A 19,125-nucleotide genomic window follows, 5' to 3' on the forward strand; every position below is an offset into this window, starting at 1 on the left:
GACTGGCTGCTCCCCGCGCTGGCCACGGGGACGCCGCGGGCTTGGCACGAGAGACACAACAGCCCTGCCCCTCTGCAAACACACACCTGCTGTTTTATATCACTATACCCATTGTGTATGTGTTTATATATATGTGACTATAACCATATTATAGTTAAGAAATCATTCCTTAGGAATCTTCTTGGCCCAGACTGGGGTGCGTGCGGACAGGCCCAGGATGGGACAGCGCCGGGTGAGGGAGGCAGTGTGGTGGGACCAGGTGACAGGGGGAGCAGGGACAGGACAGGAGGGGCTGAGGGCTCTGCCCTGGGGGTGATCACGGTGGAGCTGTGCTCTGCAGACAGCCCAGAGGGGAAGGATGCAGCAGTGACCACACCGTGCGCAGGTTGGGGCTCTGGGGAAGTGCCGGGTGGTGAAACCCAAACTTCTGCAATTCCGTGCCAGCCACGAGGGCCAGAGCAGCCCCCTGAGGAGAGACCAACCTCAGACTGTCACACGTGGAGCCAAGCCAGCACACGAGCATCACGGCCCTGAGCAGAGCAGGAGGCTGCTGCAGTCCCTACCCAGGGCCAGCCTTCCCCCAACTCTGAGATTGTGCTACACTGCTCTCCAGCTCCTTGAGAGCTGCAAAGACAAAACCCCAACTGCTCAAGAAATCTCTGGGTCTCAGGTATTCGCTTTATCAGATCCCCCCAGGTGGGACAGAAACAGTCTTTGCTGATTGTATGACTGAGGCTTTTCCACCAGCCTGGGAGAGGGACACGTGGGGAGGTCAAAGGGGAAGAAAAAAGAGGGAAAGAAAGATTCTTCCTGTCAACTGTGCAATGGGTGAATATCCAGCACAAGCCACAGGTGCACAGCTCCAAGTGGTGTCAGCCACTGGCTTCCCATCACACAGTGACCAGCCCATCACTGGGATAACTGGGAGAACAGGCTGGGAGGCTGTATGCTGGGGCAGGCTGCTGGAATCTTTGCTTAGGTGTATAATAAACTCTCTCTATACATTATATAACTAATAAAATATAATCAAGTGTATGGCTCTGGCTTAAACAGGTGTTTGCTCTGCATGCTCAACACAGGGAATTAGAAAATAGAAGGAAAAGAGCTCAATTCTGTTACAAAAACGTAGCAGCAAAAAGGTTTGTGAAAGTGTTCAACAGGCTGGGCAGGGAACAGTCCAAACTGCAAACATTTCCCTTATTTCACCCGTTCAAGGCAGAGAATCCACAACTGCAGCTCCTTCCAGATCCCATCCATCTGCCTCCTGCAGGATGGGATGGGTCTGCCCTGACCCCGAGGGGCCGTGCCCACAACCCATAGCTCACCCTGCCCCGTGGCACACTCCAGATCACGGCCCATGGCACACACACACACATCACCAGCCCCTGCCTGAGGCTGGGCACCGAGTGCTGCTCCCAAGGCACTGCAGGCAGGGAAACGTGGCACTGCATGGTGTGAACAGTGCCAGAACTCACCAGGGAGGGCTGCATCCAGGCACATTTCAAAGGCTGTTTTAGTGTCTGCGTCTGCCTGTGCCTGTGAAGGCTGGGTTTTGTTGGGTTCTCTTAATATTCAGTGCTGTAAGGGCAGTTTTGACAGCAGCGTGGGAGCCAGGGCAGCACTGAGCTCCTTCTGCCCTTCTGGAAAAGCTCTCAGTCAGCAGAGCCATGGGGCAGCTCAGGGTTTGCTTCCTTCCTCCTGCAGCCTCCACAGCAGCGCCCTGACCTCACCAGGGCACCCAGAGCCAACAGCAACAGCCTTGGCTTTGCCCACCTTCAACCCCACGGGGAGGATGAGCCACGGGGAGGACAGGCAGTCCCAGCTCCCCAGAACCAACATCTCCCCTGCTTCTCAAACAGCTCCTGGTGCATCATCCCCCCTGCCTCCCCTCACCCAGACCCTCCACCGAGAGGACTGCAGTTACTACTGCTTTCTGCCTGTTTGGTGCTCTGGGGGAATCGGGGCGTGCAGGAGGGCTGTGCCTGACGGGGAGGAGTGAGCAGAAAGCCTGAGAGAGTGCCCAGAAATGCTCATAAAGTGCACGAATGCAGAGATGTTGGCTCCCATCCCCTGAGGCTGGCACGGCCAGGGATGGGGACGGGCTGTGCTGTGCCTCACCCACAAACCAGAGACCGGCCATGCCTGTGCCAGGCCCCCTTTCCCAGTGCAAGAGCCAGCAGGTCGAGCCCTGGCATCACCCACATCCCAGGGCAGGACCCACCACGTGGCTGTACCCGTGCAGCTGAGCCCAGGAGGACAGTTGAGTGAACAGAGTGTGGTGGGGACACAACCAGACCCAGCCCAGCCAAGGGGGACAGAGCCTGAGGTGTCACCTCCCAGCTGAGAGGTGACACCGGTGCAGACGGGCAGCACAGCAGGCCCTGGCAGGGACACACAGGCCCTGCTGACCACAGGATTCCCAGCCTGACTGCAGGGATCCCAGTCCCAGGGCTGTGGGGAGCAGACAGGGACAGCAAGGGGAGCAGCTCTGCTGGGGAGCCACGGGTCCAGCAGCTGAGGGGGGCGGCTGGATGCGTGTTCTTGGCTGCAGGGGGGTCCCAGGGGTAAGGCAAGGTGCTTGACGTCACGAGAAAAGCAGCCAAGTGCAGAGGGCCGGGCGAGGGCGGTGGGGCTCAGTCTGACTTCCCCAGCTTCGCTATCAGCTCGTCGCAGATCTTGGTCAGCTCCTCGATCTCCTGGTTCTGGAAGAGAAGCAGACCTTGGGGACCCCTGTGGTGGCACAGGTGGGGGATAACACCCAGACCATCTAGCACCGAGCCTGTGACAGCTCCTCTGGGCATCCAGGCCCCCTAGAGACCCCTCCTCATCCCTGTCAGACCCCAGTGCTGCGGAGACCTGCAGCTGCCCAGCCCACATCTCTGTGAGCAGGCACACCTAAGTGAGCTCTGCCTGTTCTGCCCAAAAAAACCAACCCAACCCCACGAAACACGAAAAAAAAGGGGCTGGCAGAGAGACACGGGGCAGGTGTGTTACCTTCTGCTGGAGGGCTCTCTCCAGGGACTCCACCTTCATCTGCTCCTTGCGCAGCCCCGCGTGCAGCGCCGCGCTCTCCGCCTTGGCCTTGGTGCGCACCTGAGCGATCTCCTCGTTGGCTCTGCGGGGGGATGGAGAGAGGGGGACGGTGCTCAGCTCTGGGTGCAGGCAGGAGCACCAGGGCACAACCTGGGGCATCGGCAGAGCCCGGCTCCTGCTGGCCTGGATGCACCAGAGGTGGTTTTCCTCTACGGGAACTGGATGAAATGGGGTTAATTCGGCTCCTCCAAGCTCCTGTAGGAAACTCTGCTCTCTCACAGCAAAGCTAAACCAGTTCCTCACCCACTTGGCTCAGGGCTACAATGTGCTGGTGAGCTCCTGCTCATCAGCTGAGCCCTGGGGCTGTGTGGCCCCTTTGAACACCACAAGCAGGAGCTCTCTGAAACAGGGGAACTTGGTAAGTGACTGTAAATAGACCGTGAACTTCAGATTCTCCATTAAAAAATAAATAAGCAGAGATCAGAGAACGGTTCAGGGATTTGTGCTGCCTTACTTAAGAGTCACTTGGGCCTGGGGTTGTAAAATGCAGCTTTTCACACCATTCAGCTCCTGCCTTCCAGCCTCTCAAAAGCGAATGGAGCTGCTGCCCTGTAAGTATCTCATACCCAGCAACCTCATGCATGACCTTACTTGTCCAATTTTTCTTCTGCATGGACTTTCAGGGCCTGATACCGCTGCTCTTCCTGCTTGACCCGGGCTAGATAATCTTGAGCACATTTCTTCAGAGCCTCTTCATTCTGGAAAAGAAAGTACACCCATCTGCATTGGGACTGGGCACGGAGACATTGCTCTGATGGGATGATAGATCCTGTTCTGAGTGTAAAAATAAAGGCTTTAAATAGAAACAGCCTCTGCCTTATGCTGGAGCCCCTTATCCAGCTCAGCAGCACGGAAAGATGGAGTGTGGCTTTATGGAAACCCTGTGTCCAGGGACCAGGGCTGCAGGGACAGAGGGGAACCCAAGGTAAGGACCTTCTTAAAGCCTTCCAGGACGCCCTTCAGGTTTTCATATCTCCTGAACAGATCTGACAGGGACCTCTCCACTGAGTTCAGGTCTGCCAGAGCCTGGTCCTTTTCCATGGTGAGCTGCTGCAGATTCTTCTGAGACGTCATGCTGGTCCTCTGCTCGTCCTCTGTGGTGGAGAACAAACAACACGGACACAGTGACCGAGCAGGGACGGCTGAGGCAGCCAGATCCCTGCCCTGCACGCCTGGCCAGCTGACAGCACAGTACCTATCATCTGGGCAATGGTCTTCTCATACTCAGCCACGATTTTCCTGGAAGGAAGAAAGTAAAAAATCAGGTGAGAGGCCACAGTGTTCTGTGGACACAAACCCCCAGCTCCGCTGGCATCAACCTGCCCTGTATGTTGGGGCTGTGACACCCATCACTGCTGCTCCAGGCCAAGACCCCCCTCTGCCACTGCCACTGGGGCTGGCACAGCTAATGGCCTTTTATTCCCCCAACAAAGGAACGAGCAGGCTTGACACGGCACCAGCACAAAGAGAACATCTCTCTGAGACATCCCACCCTGGTGATGCTGATCCCTGATCCATGTCATCCCATTACATCCCCTCAGCTCCTCCCGCCGGGAATGCAGGGAGCCCAGAGCCAGGGCATGGCCTCTACCTCATCTCCAGCACTTCCTGCCGGCTCTCCTCGTATTTCTTCTTCCACTCGTTGGCCTCGATCTCCTTGGTGATGATCTGGGTTGCAGCAGACACAGGACCCTTGGGATGTGCTCTGGGGGGTTTCCCCTCGCTGCCAGAGGGACCAGACCCCCCCATGGCAGTGTCCAGGCTGGGGTGTGGGGAGGGGCAGCCCCGGGAACGGGGACTCTGGGCTGTTACCTCCTCTCTGATGAGCGTGAGCACGGCCGTCTTCTCCGACTCGCTGAGGCAGATGCCATCCAGGGGACCCTCGCTCCTGCTGGGGCACTTGTCCATGGGGCACAGCCCGGCATTGTCCTGGGGGAATTACCCAGCTGGGATGCCATGGGGGGTTTCTTTCACCCCACCTCCCCTGTTTGCAGTGTCCTCCCCTATTTTATCAGCCTCTGGTCAGGCACTGAACTTCCCTTCCTGCACACACAGACAACCCAGAGCCTGCATCAGACACCTGGGAGAGCCTTTACGAGGTTTTAGTGGATTCCAGCCCCATCACATCCCCCAGGGGGTCCTGCAGCCTGACAGGCCTCCAGAAACATTCCTCCAAGCCGGGCTGACAGCACCGCCTGTTCCTCCTTTCATCACCCAGCTGAGTGACAGCCGTGCAGTCATCTCCTTGGGAACGGGCTGCCAGCCCATAAATAGAGAAGTGCTGGGAGGAAGGAGCAGCCTGCCCCTCGTGCTTTGGAAAGCAGAGCACTGGAGCACTTCTCCCCTTCCCTCCTCCCCGGGGCTTTGGCTGCTGCTCAGTTCAGGCACACCGAGCCCTTCTCAGCCCTCTCAGCCCATGGTGGGAGTCCCCCAGGGCCACCCATGGGGGCAGTTTTGGGTCCAGGCACCCCAACCCTGAGGAGGTTTGGCATCCCACAGCATCTCCCAGAGGCAGGTGCACACCTGAACACCCGTGGGTACCTTTGGGTACCAGCTTGTCTGTGGGACTGAGGCCTGACCACGCTGCCCAGGGCACAGAACAAAAGGTTCACTTTGCCTGATGTCCTTGTGGGGCTCAGCACAGTTAAATCTGTCTCAGAAGAGCAGGTTCTGCTGATGTTGCTAATCTCATTGTCATCTGCTTGCCACCTCGAGCGGCTTTGGGCAGGGACGGCTAATCTGGCACTGGGTCCCCCCACACTGGAGGAGTCTTGGGGCTCCTTGGGGCACGTCAGGGGTGCCCCTGCACAGAGCTGCCACTGTGGGGGTGCCAGGGTCGAGGTGGCTGCAAAGCCAGGGCTTTTCTGTTAATCCCCTGCCTCTGCTGTCAGCTGCCCTCCCAAGAGCAGCATTTGAGGATCCCATGCAGAAGGCACTGGCACAGACAGGACATCAGAGCCAGCCCTGGACACTCCACGTGAGTCACAGCCTGTGTCCAGCAGCTTGTCCCCTCCCCGTGGTCTCCTCTGCCCCCTCCCTGTCCTTCAGCCATTTCCCAGAGCAGCCTTGGCTCTGCACCAGCCCTGCTCCATCCCCAGCATCACTGCCTGCCTCCCTGCTCCCACAGCACAGCGCCCACCCAGGAGGGCTCAGCCTCTGCCAGGCTCCTCCAGGCCTGCCAGGAAACCTCCGCTATTTTTATCAAGTCTCTGCGTGGGCTTGTCAAGAATTTTACCTCCCAAAGAAACTCATTTCAGAGAGGAGGAAGCGAGAGGCACTCACAGGGAAGATGCCAGGCCCGTCCTTTTCCATCTGCTTGCAGATCTCCTTTTCAAAGCCTAAAGACAAGGAAACACAACCTTTTATCGGCTTGGAAACAGGACCCTGGGGCACGTGCAGATTTTCTGGGGGCCAGAGGGTACCCCTGAGCCTCTCCATCCCCTGGGCTTCCCCTCCCAAAGGCTTCTTTCCCCCAGCTCCTGCCCTTGCATGGAATCATTCTGGCTGGAAAAGTCCTCTAAGACCACTGAGGTCCCCAAGTGCCACATCGTGCCCCCTGCCAGCCTTCCTGCACTCCCTGGAGTGGAAACCAACACCCCCCTCTGGTGGCAGTTGGGCCCCTGCCCGTGTCCCCATGGCTGCCACCCACGCCAGTCCATCCCTGAGACCACGGGGACTGAGGAGGGGGAAGATGCACGAGACATCCTGCACTTGAGCAGGATCCATCCCTGGGATGCTCAGACCACTCCCAACAGCACGAGCCTGGTCCCAACACCCTCCAAAGGAGCTGCCACAGCAGAGAGGAGAGACACCCTGCCCCGAGGGGGGACACCCTGCCCCGAGGGGGGACACCCTGCCCCGAGGGGGGACACCCTGCCCCGAGGGGGGGACACCCTGTCCCGAGGGAGGGACACCCTATCCTGTCCCTGCAGCCAACATCCAGCCTGTGCACCTGCCTGGCCCTCTCAGATCAACAGCAATAAATAAACCCTCACAGCCTCTCTCTTAGCTGTCAGATTTTCCTCCCTTGAGGACAAAGGACCACTCTCCTCTCCCTGGAGCCGGCAGAGCAGCACAGTTGTAGGAGAAATGATTAATGGGTCCCTGCAGAGGGGAGGGCTGCAGACCTCCTGTGGTGATCTCTCCTGCTTGCACCTAGGGCTTAGCTATTGATTAAATGTCATGTCGCCTGGCTTTTAATTATTTTGTAATGGCTTGGTCAGAGAGGCTAATTACATGGGAGACTGGCAGTGGAATTCCTCCAGGAGCAATAGCAGGAGTCTCTGCAGCATCACTGAGACCTCCATCAACCACAGCTCCTGTGCTGGGACACTGAGCCCTGCTCCTGGCACAGGCTCTGAGCAGGGATCCTGCAGCCTGGGAGACAGGGCAGTGGGGATGCATTCCCAGAGCCAGTGGGGATGTTCCTTACCTGCCTCTGGTCTCTGCTTCGCGGTGGGCACCGGGACATTCGAGCACTCGAAGTACTCCAGGTCATCCTCTGGCTCAGCCTTCTTGTCCAGCCCGGCCAGCTTCTGCACGGAGGTGGTGGAGGCCAGCTTCTCCTCATCAGTGGCATGGCCATCCCTGTTGGCAATATCTGGGATTTCTGAGATCAGCACTCCTTCCTCCTGCACGACCAAGGTGGGCAGTTAAGCAGGACTAGGTGAGTCCAGGGGGATCAGGCCGGGGCTCAGGACCCCCCCACGTACCTGAGCGCTGACATCCAGGGCCAGGGGCTTCGCCTCGTACTGCTTCACCTTGCAGCCACTCCTGTGGGAGAGAGAAGCAGGGGCTGAGGGGGGGGGCGGGGGGCAGCATGGGGCAGGCGGGGGGTGTGTGAGACAGCCCAAGCAGGGGGAGGCAGCCCCAGCGCCAGCGTTGCACCCGCCGCGTGCCAGCACCCCACTCACCCGTCAACACCGAGGCAGAGTGAGTTCTGGAAGGAACAGAAGGAACAGGCAAACAAAAGACACGACCACAGAGCAGTTGGGTTTGTCTGTGAGGTGTTTATTCCTGAGGAAGGTAAGGACCCCGAGGGGCTGACGGCGAGAGAGGCGACTGCCAAGGAGCCGGCAAAGAAGGATTTCCCTCGCTGCACCCTCGCCCCCTGCATCCACTGCAAGGGCACCCAGGGCCTCAGGGCGTGTTGGTTTTCTGCAGGAAGGACCATTTCCAGGCTGTCCCTGCAGCTGGAGGTTTGTCTGGGACTTCTCCACAGCATCCACATGTCTCCCATGTGAGTCAGACCCGTGCAGAGGGCGGGAGAGCACCGGGGCAAGGTGCTGTGCCTCCAGTGAACACTCCACCTGAAGCAAACACCGTCCCAAGGAGAAGGGCCTTGTGGGTGGGAAGTTTAGCCCAGCTGGGTCTTGCAGGTGGTCCCCTTGCCCTCCAGCGAGGAAGTTTTCCCTGGAACTTCATCCCACATTCCTCAAGACACCCATCCGGAGGCCATCCGCTCGGGACTGCAGGCACAGCTGCATCCCAGTGCACGGGGCATCAGCTCCTTGAACAAGCACCAGGCAGCAGAGGGACAGTCCCAGCGGGAATGTGGGTGGCAGAACACAAGCTTTCCTCCTGCATCTCACCCCCTCTCACTCCACACTCAGCGACCTCCCAGGCTCGTGGCCGTGTCCGACCACGCTGGGCTGGAACAGCTCGTGTGACAGCCACTGCAGGGAGCTGGGGAGGGATCCTGGCCTCCAGACACTGTGCTCCCCTTCGTGGGGACATGGTCAGAGGCCTGAGCCGTTCCCAGGCTTCGGGAGTGACCCCCACCCAGTGCACTCTGCAGCCTCCCCATCGCACACATGCGCAGCAGAGCACGCTGAGCGACGTGGCGCACGGAGGGTCCTCTGCACACTGCCATGCACACCTGCATCTCACTGAGGAATCACTCTGCACTGCTGCAAGCAGCCAGACTCACCCTGCTCTGCCCCCTCTCCTGCACCACGGTCATCCCATCACCTGGCAGCTGCTTCGAGCTCCCCCCAGCACCAAGATAACAGCTCTGGACTGCACACAGACCTGCTCCCCCTCCATCAGCTGAGGGTTGTGAGCACTTGTCCACCACCAGAAGATGCTGCGAGGTGGCATGCTGTGAGGGCAAGCACAGGAGGCCTCTGGTGCAGCTCAGCTCAGCTCTGCTCTCCTCTCCTCCCTCACTCCCAGGCACTTGCCAGGCTAAGCTGCCCCGGGGACCCGGCCGAGGGGTGCGGGGCACAAACCAGACAGCAGAGAGCACAAGTCAAAGGGCAGGAGGAGCTGGCATGCCATGGAGACAACTGGGGCAGCACACACCCAGAGAGAGGACAAAAACAGCAAAGGAAAAGAAAAGGAATACAGGAGAGAGTACTTACAACAGAAAACAGAGAAATTTCACTTGCTCAGTAGTCCTGATGCACCAAAGCACGGACAGGGAGAGAGATGGACAGATGGAGAGAAGAAGAGCGTGTGAAAAGACCTGGATGTTAACTCTGCTCTGGAGAAGCACAGTGAGCTGCCCAGCTCAGTCTTTGGGAAGGCACACACACACGGGATGCTCTGATCCTGCACTTGCTATCCCCAGCAGCGGGGTGAGATCCAACCACAAACCTTACTGCCAGGGCAGTGAGCACCCACAGCTGCCCACACTGCTCCAAAGGGATGCAGAGAACTCCCTGCTGCTTGCCCTCCCTGCCAGCTCTGCTCACACACAGCCACACATGAGAACTCCAGCTCTAAAAAAATTTGTATCGACTCTCTGCAAAGCATTTCCAGGACAAAAACATCCAACACAGCCTGATTTTTGCCCGCGAGGCTTTCTCTCTGTAAAAACCCGCTCTCCATTTTTCCCACTGGAGAATCAGGCAGCAGAGTAACAATCTGCCTGTCCAGCCTGTTTGCTTCTCCTGATATAAAACAGAAATCCGGTGGCAGCTCATACAGTGTCCCAGCAACATCTGACCAGTGACACACCTGTGTCCACCAGATCCTGTGAGCCCAGAAAACCCACCGGCTCCAGCCTTCGCTGCAGGTTTCCTCTGACACCACACCTGCACCCACCAGCTGGACTCCCAAGGGGTTTCCAAAGAGGTGATCCTGCAGGCAGGTCCCAATCCAGCCTGCCCCACTGTGCCTGGCACTCAGGACACTGGCACCACTGCTCACAGCAGGGAGAGGGGAGCTGTCCCTCCACCGGGACAAGGGCTGGATTACACAGGGGCAGCAGCAGAACCTGAGGTGCACGGTGGGATTTTGGGCTTGCTCAGAAGGCACTGGAGCAGAAGCACCACCATCACCATCATCACCACCATCACCACCATCACCACCATCACCACCACGGCTCTGCCTGCACAGGGGGGAGCAGAGGGGGCCATAGCACCGGCTCCATGCACACCAGCACTCACGTTATCAGGCGTGACTTGGACTTCTTGGGGGAGTCTCTGCCTTTCAGGGGATTGTCCTGCGCCTCCAGCGTCTGAGACTCGAGGATTTCATTGAGGTTGTTATCTGCAGTGGAGCAGGAGTCGGTGGCAGTGCTGGCGAGTGTCTTGGTGGGCTTGAATGGATCCACAGAGTCAAAGTTATTGGGGTCAAACTGGTAAGAGCCCTTGGGGAGAGTTGGCAAGTTTTGCAGTGCTGAGCTGCCACTGAGGGAGTTGTGACCAGGACCCAGCTGGGGGGAGCCCCGGGGCGGTGGTGGCTCTGTGGGACCCCTCTCTGCATCCTCAGCTGGTTTCTTGGGGGACTCTCGGTGTCTCTTTGGTGTCAGCTTGCTGGCTGGGATCCTGCTGCCCCTCCTGGGTGAAGCTCTCCGGGCCTCTGTGCTCTCTCCCACCTCCGTAAAACCAACCTCGGGTTTTGGGACCTGCCCTGCGGGCTCTGGGGCTGGGTCCCCCCCCAGCTCACTGGGATGGGGGAGGTGGCATGGGGCTGCCAGGGGAGAGCTCTGCAGCTGGTAGTTCCCTGCCACAGCGGGGTCCACGCTCCCGTTGTGCTGCTCAGGGTCAAGCTGGTGGGATGCTCGGGGCATCGGGGTCTCCTCTGCGGCTTCTTCTGTTTTCCTCCCCAGCGAAGGTGTTTTCCCTTTCCCAAGCTGCTCCTGGGCCAGGGCATCAGCCCTCAGCTCCACCAGCCCCGTGCCAGCATCTGCTGTGTCCCCTCCTGGCATGACCCGCTCCCCGGTGGCTGTGCCCGCATGGGGCACCAGGGCTGGCTCTGCAGTGGGCACGGCGGCGTGGCCAGGGTCAGCCCTGCAGCCCTGCCCGGCCAGAGGCTGTGTCAGGGATGAGCTGTCGGGGCCAGCTTCCCCTTTAACATCTGAGCTGGCTTTAGGGGCTCTGGTGTCCAGCTGAGCCTCATCTTTGGAGTGCTTCCCGGGAGAGCTGCTCGGGCAGGCTCCCCCTACCAGCAGGTCACCATGGTCCCCTGGCTCTGAAAAATAAAAGGAGATGGTTAAACCTCCTCCTGCAGTGCACCCCCTCCCCGAGGGGTTTCTGTCCCCTCCTCACAGCTGCTCTAGGTTCAGATTTTGTGGAGAATCCACTGACTCAAGACTCAGCTTCCCTCCTGCCAGGTGACAGGGAGTCACTTCTCACCTGAGCGGAGAGCTAAAAATTAGCAAGGGGTGTTTAGGGAAGCACAACAGGAGAGACCACCATGAAATGTGAATAAGCAGGCCCCAGGGAGAAGGGGAATGGAATGGAATGGAATGGAATGGTGTGCTCAAGAAGAAGCAGAAACAGGCTGCGGGGGGGATCTGGGGGTCAGCTGGTGCCGGAGCTGCAGGGCTGGGTGTGCACCAGGCAGAGGAAGCTGCCGGATGCAAAGTGACTCTTCACCTGCAGAAATCCTGCTGCAGTCACGCCAGGCTCTCCACACTGCTGTCAGCATCTCCTAATCACAAACCCTGATCCACGACTTAATCACTCTTACTCTGATCCCTTCCCCTCAACCCTTTTACTGTTTAATCTTTTCCTTGCTATCAAGGTATGACGGAATGGGGGTTTGCTGGTGACAGAGTCACAGCCTGGCAGAGGAAAAGTGCATCAGGCAAATATCTGGTCCCGAGGCTAACCCAGGACATGGAGCCAACGATCCTGACTCAGCTGATGGCTCGTGGTTTGCATAATTGATCCCCAGGATGCTAAAAGCCATGGAAATGAATCATGAGGGTCTGTATGCTCCCTGAGATTGCGAAAATGCTCCCTCTGACTGCAAAAAAAGCTCCCTCCAAGTAGATGTTGCCTTGATGCCCCAGAAAACGCATCAGTAAACACAAATCTAGTGGATGAGTACTTGGAGTGCAGCCAGCCCAAGGCAGCGCCTGCCAGGCCTTCCCAGCATTAGGAACCAGGAAAACTTTCTTAACAGACCCCAAAGAAAACTTCATTACACTTGCTGTGTTGCTCAGATGTTTGAAGCCTTCCTGAGACAGCCCTGAACAGAAGAACAGACTTCAAAGTCAGGGCAAAAGGACCTTTTAAGTGCATTTTGCGTTCCCAGCGGAAGGTTTGGCAGTCTGTTCTCACAGACATGAGCCCATCCTGGTTTCTAACCCAAGCAATGAGTAATTACTTCTTGAATAACAAGCAGTCGGCACGCAAACCACCTCTCTGTGCTGTGGTGTCTGCAGGGCGGGGAGGGAAGGAGAGATGGCACATGTGGCCGTTGCTCAGAACAACCATCTTGTCACAAAAATCAGAAGAACCACCCACCCAAGTTTTCCAGTTTTGGGATTCCCTGTTTTCTGCACCTGAGAGAGCTCGGCTGCTCCATCCCCTCCCACAGCACAGCCCATCCGCTCAGCCAGTCCGAGAGCTGAGGAACTGGGATGTACTGGGAGACAGGAGGTGTGGGCGAGGGGCAGCTCAGGTGCTTGCCTATGGTTTTGGAAGTCTTTTGCAGCAGAAACATTCCTCCTGCAAGCTCGAGGGAGTTTTCCCTCGGTTCCTCCCCCTCTGCATTTCCTCTGCCTTCAACGCAGCACGATGGGAGCACAGGTTCCTGCGGGAACAATTACACAGGATGCAGAACCCAGTGACCTGAAGAACCTTGGGGGGCTTGGGAAGAGCAGAGCGCTGTGCTGCAGCCCCCCCAGCTGCCTGGCAGTGCTGGGGACGAGCATGGCAATACCTCGCTGCAGCACTGGCTCTGGCCCCCCCAGAGCCCTCCCCAGCCCCAGCACTCTGCCTGTGGCTCTCCCTGCTCCTCCTCTGAGTGCTCCAACTTCCTGAAGCAAGCGCAGCTCCCGCCAGCCCCGGGCAGTCACGTTGGGAACAACCGTGTTGGCTCCGCACGTACTCCCTCCACTCACGGCTCCTGCCTGGGAAAGCAGCTCGTGGAAACAACCAGTGTCCCCCAGTTCCAGCTGCTGGCCCCCAGGCCTGGCACTGCTCAAACCCTCCTTTTGGTCCGAAACTGTGCTGAATGCCCCATGGGACCCCAGGAGAAGGCAGCCTGGCACCCATTCACAACACACAGCTCTCCCCCTCGGACCAGCCCTTTCCAGAGGCATCCCAGCAGATGCCTTCCTGCAGCATCCTTTAAAGGTGACCCTGGGCTCTCTGGTTCCACCTCTGGCACTGTGCCTGGCAGGTGGAGGCAGTTCACTCCCAGCATGAAGAAGGACACTGCCAGCAGCGTGGCACACACAGTGATTCCAGGAGCTGTCCCAAACACAGACCCAGCACAGGGCGTGCTGGATCCCCAAGAACAACCATTGTCCCAGCTGTGTGTGGGCTGCAAACCTGCTCCTGGCCCAGGCAGGTACCTGGAGGGGATGCTACAAAGTGAAAACGAAATTTTACATTCTTTAAAGAAAAACAGTCAGGACAGTCTGGCACCACAGTAATAGGCACTTTGTGCCTGTGCGTTATAATTGCTTTGCTCGTCTTCCTTGGGCTGAAATTAAACACAAACACCGACTTAAACAGCTTTCCAACGTGCCATCCCTCGCTCCCTCAGACGAATCAGGAACACTTGGCAGCGGCAGCGCCGCAAGGCAAAGGCTCGGCGCCCTTTCCATCCCCCTGAGCGGAGCAGCAGCGATCCCCGTGTGGCCCCGCGTGCCAAGCGCGGGCAAGAACCACCCCTGCCCTCTCCCAGCCTCGGACCGGGCTCAGGCTCCGTGCCCGGCGTGAGTCACGCACTCCCCCGGCTCAGCACAGGATATCTGCCCCTGCATCCAGCTCAGCCCTCCGTCGCCAACGACTCCTTTCCTCTTTTGGCTTTCCGCTCGTGTTCAACAGCCGTTGGTCTATTTTTAAACCTATTCTGTTAAGAATTAGCATACCGGCAGACGATGCTGCTGCTGCTAACGCACCGGAAAACACGTGCCCTGTGTCAGGGCAACGGCAGTGAGAGCCTGTGAGCCCGCTCCCAGCACTGAGGGCTCCAGGTCTGCTGCTTCTGCTCATTTCCTCGTGCAAAACACCTACTGGCAGATGACTGGAGATAACCTGAGCAAGGACGGGACAGAATTACAGCCCCCACCATGAGAGGAAACTGTCTGAGCGATCCTGAGTAGGCATAAAGCCTCACTGCAGCCCCCTCTGGGGCTGAATTTTTGTCCCCCAGGACAGGGATGGATGCAGCCAGGTCACCTCTCGGCTGTGTGTGGAGCAGCCAGCCCTGGAGTCACAGCTTCTGTCTCACACCTTGCCTCACCCCATTTATGTCCAAGGCAGGGTGAGACTGCAGCTGTACAACAGACAGGGCCTGCTCCCCGCTGTCCCTCCGGGCCGGGAATGCCACTCCTGCCCGCAGGTCCTGCTCCGGCGATGCCCCCACACACTCCAGCGTGGCCAGCAGCCATCCCCCAGGCACTGCAGGGCAGTGGCTGTGGCCGTGGGTGACAGCTCAGCTGCCTCGGTGCTGATGAGCAGCCATTTCACTGGATTGCCTCCATCCAGGCATTCATTCCCACTGCTGCTCCCGAGCTGCAGCCAGATGGAATGGCACAGGCTGCTGCGGTGCAGCATCGCAAAGATGAGGCCTTAACGCAGAGATTACATTGGTAAGGTGGTGGAACAGCCCGGGGCGCCTCTGTACGCTGCAAACACATCTGCAGGTGGGCAATGCCTCCCCTCCACCGTCCCAGGGACACTGAGGAGCCGCAGCCAGAAATGCGGGCAGGAAGGGGCCGGAGCCGGGTGCGGTGGCACCACGGTTTGGCTCTGCTGGCTCCAACATCCTGCTCTCTGCCAGCCAGCACAGAAAAACAGCTTTTGCTGGAGATCATCCCCTCGGCTCTGCAACACTGGGAGCTTTGTGTGCAGGAGCAGCCGCTCCCTCGCTGCTGAGCAGGAGCTGCTCGTCCCAGGACAGGGGCACAGGCACACACAGGGACAGGGACACCCTGGAGTCTGAGGCAATGCCTGAGCTTTGGCAGAAATGATCCTCCTACCTTCTAGGAAAGTCTTTATCTCCTTCTCCCCCTCCTCAGACATTATCCCCAAAGTAAAGATGCCTCTATCATCCCTTCTTAAAAGGGAAGGATTATCCCAAGAGCTGTGATCATGGAAAGCATGAACTGAATGCTCTCTCCATCACAGCAAACCTGTGTTTTCCACAGGGATGGCTGAGCACCCAGATCCATCCCATCAGCAGAACAACATCACAGGAGATGGTGAGGCACGGTATCCTGTTACTGCCATGATGCCACATGCTCCAAAACCAGCCCCACAGAAAGCTCCCAGCCACTGCTGAGAGCACATTGCACGTCACATCCCAGGGCCCACAGCAGCGAGAGGCAGGAGAGGGCAGGGGATGCCCAGGATGGCCTGTCCAGGACTTACAGGGCCTCACACCCTGGAAAAGCTTCTCCCCCACAGACCCCACCAGGGGCTCACAGACACCCTGACACTGCCCAGCCACCCTGCCCTGCCGAGAACAGAGGGAAGGGGAGGTCTCCTCCCTGCCCTGCCCCGATAACCTCCACTGGTTGTTGCAACGGTGCTGGTGGAAGAGCTTCAAAGCTTCCTCCCAGCAGCACGAAAACAGAGATAAACACCGAGCTCAGCCATGGCACCAGCACGTCCCCCTGGAGAGGAGGGCACAGAGACAGCGGGGGGGTGGTCCCCAAAAGACCACGGGCTAATGGGGAGCCAACTCAGGGGAGCAGCAGCAGTGTGGGACACAAGGATAAACCTGCAACAGCTCAGGACCACCGGCAAAGAAAACCCCACACATTTACAGCAGATCCCCCACAATTTCTCCAAAAATGGGGCTTAGCAGCATTGAGCTTTTACCTCTTTAACAACATCCTCGGGCTCCTCTCGATCGACTCATCACAGCCCTTGTGGAGCGCCCAGCCCAGCCCCGGCATTTGAACCGTCCAGGCCATTAACCACAAAAAATGTGGCAGGCGTTACTCAAAGCCAGCAACTTTGCCTCCTTGACCCCACCCTGCCTTTCTGCCTCTGGAGCAGAGCCCCGAGAGCAGAAGGTGCACGCCGGCTCTTTACCTGGGCTCCCGACCTCGGGCTCTGGTGGTCCCGGCGGCTCGCAGAACTCCTTTAGAGGCGAGCAGGTCGGCGTTTCTGCTTCAGGGGTCTCAAAATTATCAGTGGAGTCCGAGCTGCCGAGGGGGGGGAAAAGAGTGAGGAATTACTGCTTTCAAGGCTACCTCCGAAATCCTCCACACCGCCTACAGGTCCAGCCAGGCCGGCAGCCGGCCCTGGGCATCCGGGGCTGCGCTCGCTCCTGTCCAGCGGGACACGCTGACAAACGGAAAAGGGAGAGCAGGTGAAACATCAGCGTGAGCAGCCCCCCCGTGTGCCCCAGACCTTCGGGAGGGCTTCTGCCAGGTCATTCCCGAGCTGAGCATCCACCACGGGCCTCCAAGGACACGCAGCATCTTCCCCCGCAGCAGCTCCCCCGCCGCCCCGGGGGCCGCCGCGGGGCGAAGTCCGGCTGTCCCGACCCCGTGCCCCCCGGCATCCCCCGAGAAGCAGCGCCCGGCTCCGGCCCGGCCTACCCAGCCCCCCGGCGCGGTGCGATGCGGGACCCCCGGCAGGCAGGCAGGCAGGCAGGCAGCGAGCGGGCAGCGAGGGGCGGATGGGGAGAGGGCCGGGGGAGATGCGCCCGCAGCCCCGCACGCCGCGCGTGGGCGTCCCGCGTGGGTGCGGGCGCCGCGGGAGGGCGGGCGGGCAGCGGCAGGGGAGGGGGCCGCGGGTCACTTGCCTGAAGCTGAGGGCCGAGCCCCCCGCCGGAGGGTCCTGGTCCTCCTCGTCCTCCTCCTCCTCGGCCGCCCCGGCCCCGCCGTCCCCCTCCTCGGGGCTGCCCCCGCCCCGCACGGCCGACCAGGTCCAGCGGGCCCACTGCACCGGCGACAGGATCTGCCAGGCGCTGAACGCCATCGGCGCCGCTCCCCGCTCCGCTCCGCTCCGCTCCGCTCCCCGCCGGGCTCACTGCGGCCGCGCCGCCGCCCCCATCGCGCCCCGCTCCGCTCGGGCCGCCCGCCCCCGCCCCGCGCTACTGGCGGCGGGGAGCGCCCGCCCCCGGCACCGCCCGCCGGGAGGGACCGGCCCCGGAGCCCCCCCTCTGGAACCCCGGCCGCGGGGATGGACGGGGGGCAGCGTCCCCGAACCCTCTCCCCGCCCTGCCGGGGCTGACAGCCGCCCCTCTGCTCCTTTCCCTCGAGAACTCCCAAATTCACCTATTTCTGCCCAAAGGCGGGGCCGGGGTACATCGTTGTCACCCCCCCCCTTCCCCCAGGCTGCCCTGCTGCCCCCTCGCCACAGGAACCCCCCTCTCGAGAGGGCAGTGGACTGTGAAACCCGATCCCCCCCCAATTCATCTCCCATTTATTGGGCTGCACCTGTGCTGTCACACAGACAGCAGGATGCAGATTCCTTCCACTCTGGACGTGCCAGAGAAGACCCCACGCTGGCTGGGAACTGCCCTGGGTGCAAGCGGCTCCCAGGAATCCTCACTCTCCCCAGGAAGAGGGGCTCCCACCCGGAAGGGTCACCCGCCTTGGGAAGCCTTGCCCAGGGAAGGGGGCTTCCCCGGGCCGAGGAACCAGAGGGGGACAGGGGCAGAGAGAAGGGACACACCTGCCCCTTCCATTTTCCAAGGAAACACCGGCCTCAACAGCCCTGGCTGATGCGATATCCTTCCGTGGCAGCACGTTCATTTATTTATTAAACTATTGTTGTTTAAAAATAACAGCCAGCAGTTCCCGCAGAAATCAGCCATGCTGGCCTCCCTCGGGAACTTTCCCTCAGGAACTTTCTCCCTAACAAGGGCTCCCACGCCCAAATTCATGGGCTCCCACACACTTGCTAGAGAGAGGAGGATAATGTTTCTGATGCCATGCAGAGGCCGCAGCACAGCGAGGAATGGCTGGGGCTCTGGCAGAGGATCTGTCATGGGCAGCAGCACTGCTGGCAGCTCCCCAGAACCCCAACTGGCTCACCCCACTCCTGGCAGCAGGTGCCAGGGGTGACCTGGCAAAGGGCAGACAACTGTCCTGGTGTGAAACCAGCCCAGCCCATTGCAGAAGTGCTGCTGGCCCTCGCTGACCAGGCCAAGAGTTCATGTGGCAGGCTGAGCCCCCGTGGACCGGTGCTTCCCTGTGAATCATCACCCAGCTCTGAGAGCTGGGAATGCCTCTGCATGAGCAGAGAGGCCTCTGGGGCAGAGCAGACCTGTCCAGCTGGTCTGGCTGCCTCTGACATCGGCCTCTGCTGGATGATTCAAAGGGCTCATTCCTCACTGTGGAGCATCTCAAACAACCTCCCTGCAGGGATCCTTTCTCCCAGCCTTCTATGTCGTGGTGTCCTTATTAAATATATGTGTCATTGCTGCACACTTTTACTGTCCAGCCTCTGTCAAAGAAAATCTCTTACCCCCTGTCATAACACTTCCAAGCTTCCTCAAGGATTCCCCTGGGTGAGCCAAAGCTGAGGTGCTGCTGGTTTTCCCCGCAGGTCAGTGGCAGGAACAGTGCACTGGCCCCAGGGAACACCTAGGCCAAGCACCCCACTGCCCCTCAGAGCCCCAGGCCCCGGGGGACAGGGGGTCCTGCACACCCCTCGCTGC

General features: G+C 59.4%; 1 protein-coding gene across 3 annotated transcripts; it reads right to left on the minus strand.

Moving 5' to 3' along the window:
• Positions 1-1,486: 1,486 nt before the first annotated feature.
• TACC1 (transforming acidic coiled-coil containing protein 1) lies at positions 1,487-17,503 on the minus strand. 3 transcript variants are annotated; one of them, XM_027901211.1, is made up of 14 exons: positions 17,263-17,503; positions 16,545-16,657; positions 10,485-11,511; positions 9,456-9,491; positions 7,806-7,866; positions 7,526-7,724; positions 6,376-6,431; positions 4,906-5,022; positions 4,685-4,761; positions 4,289-4,332; positions 4,027-4,187; positions 3,685-3,791; positions 2,995-3,115; positions 1,487-2,702 (listed from the first exon to the last, which is right to left on the minus strand). In XM_027901211.1, the coding sequence occupies exons 1-14, from the start codon at positions 17,436-17,438 to the stop codon at positions 2,634-2,636; spliced, it is 2,364 nt and encodes a 787-aa protein (XP_027757012.1). In that variant the 5' UTR covers positions 17,439-17,503; the 3' UTR covers positions 1,487-2,633. The 3 variants fall into 3 exon arrangements, with proteins under 3 accessions (XP_027757012.1, XP_027757013.1, XP_027757014.1); XM_027901212.1 differs by lacking the exon at positions 9,456-9,491; XM_027901213.1 differs by lacking the exons at positions 9,456-9,491; positions 10,485-11,511; positions 16,545-16,657 and having other exon boundaries at positions 17,263-17,497.
• Between the last annotated feature and the right edge of the window lie 1,622 nt (positions 17,504-19,125).

Source organism: Empidonax traillii, unplaced genomic scaffold (assembly GCF_003031625.1).
Source record: "Empidonax traillii isolate 1590-97213 ecotype Southwest subspecies unplaced genomic scaffold, ASM303162v1 scaffold766:size301553, whole genome shotgun sequence".
Classification (NCBI taxonomy): Eukaryota; Metazoa; Chordata; class Aves; order Passeriformes; family Tyrannidae; genus Empidonax; species Empidonax traillii.

Bases quoted from the DNA above. Each gene is read 5' to 3' on its own strand.
- TACC1 (XM_027901211.1), bottom strand. From the start codon at position 17,438: ATGGCGTTCAGCGCCTGGCAGATCCTGTCGCCGGTGCAGTGGGCCCGC. The intron at 16,658-17,262 runs GCAAGTGACCCG...CCCCCTCGGCAG, and splicing joins GGCTCGGCCCTCAGCTTCAG to CTCGGACTCCACTGATAATT. The intron at 11,512-16,544 runs GTAAAGAGCCGG...TTTATTTTTCAG, and splicing joins GCCCGAGGTCGGGAGCCCAG to AGCCAGGGGACCATGGTGAC.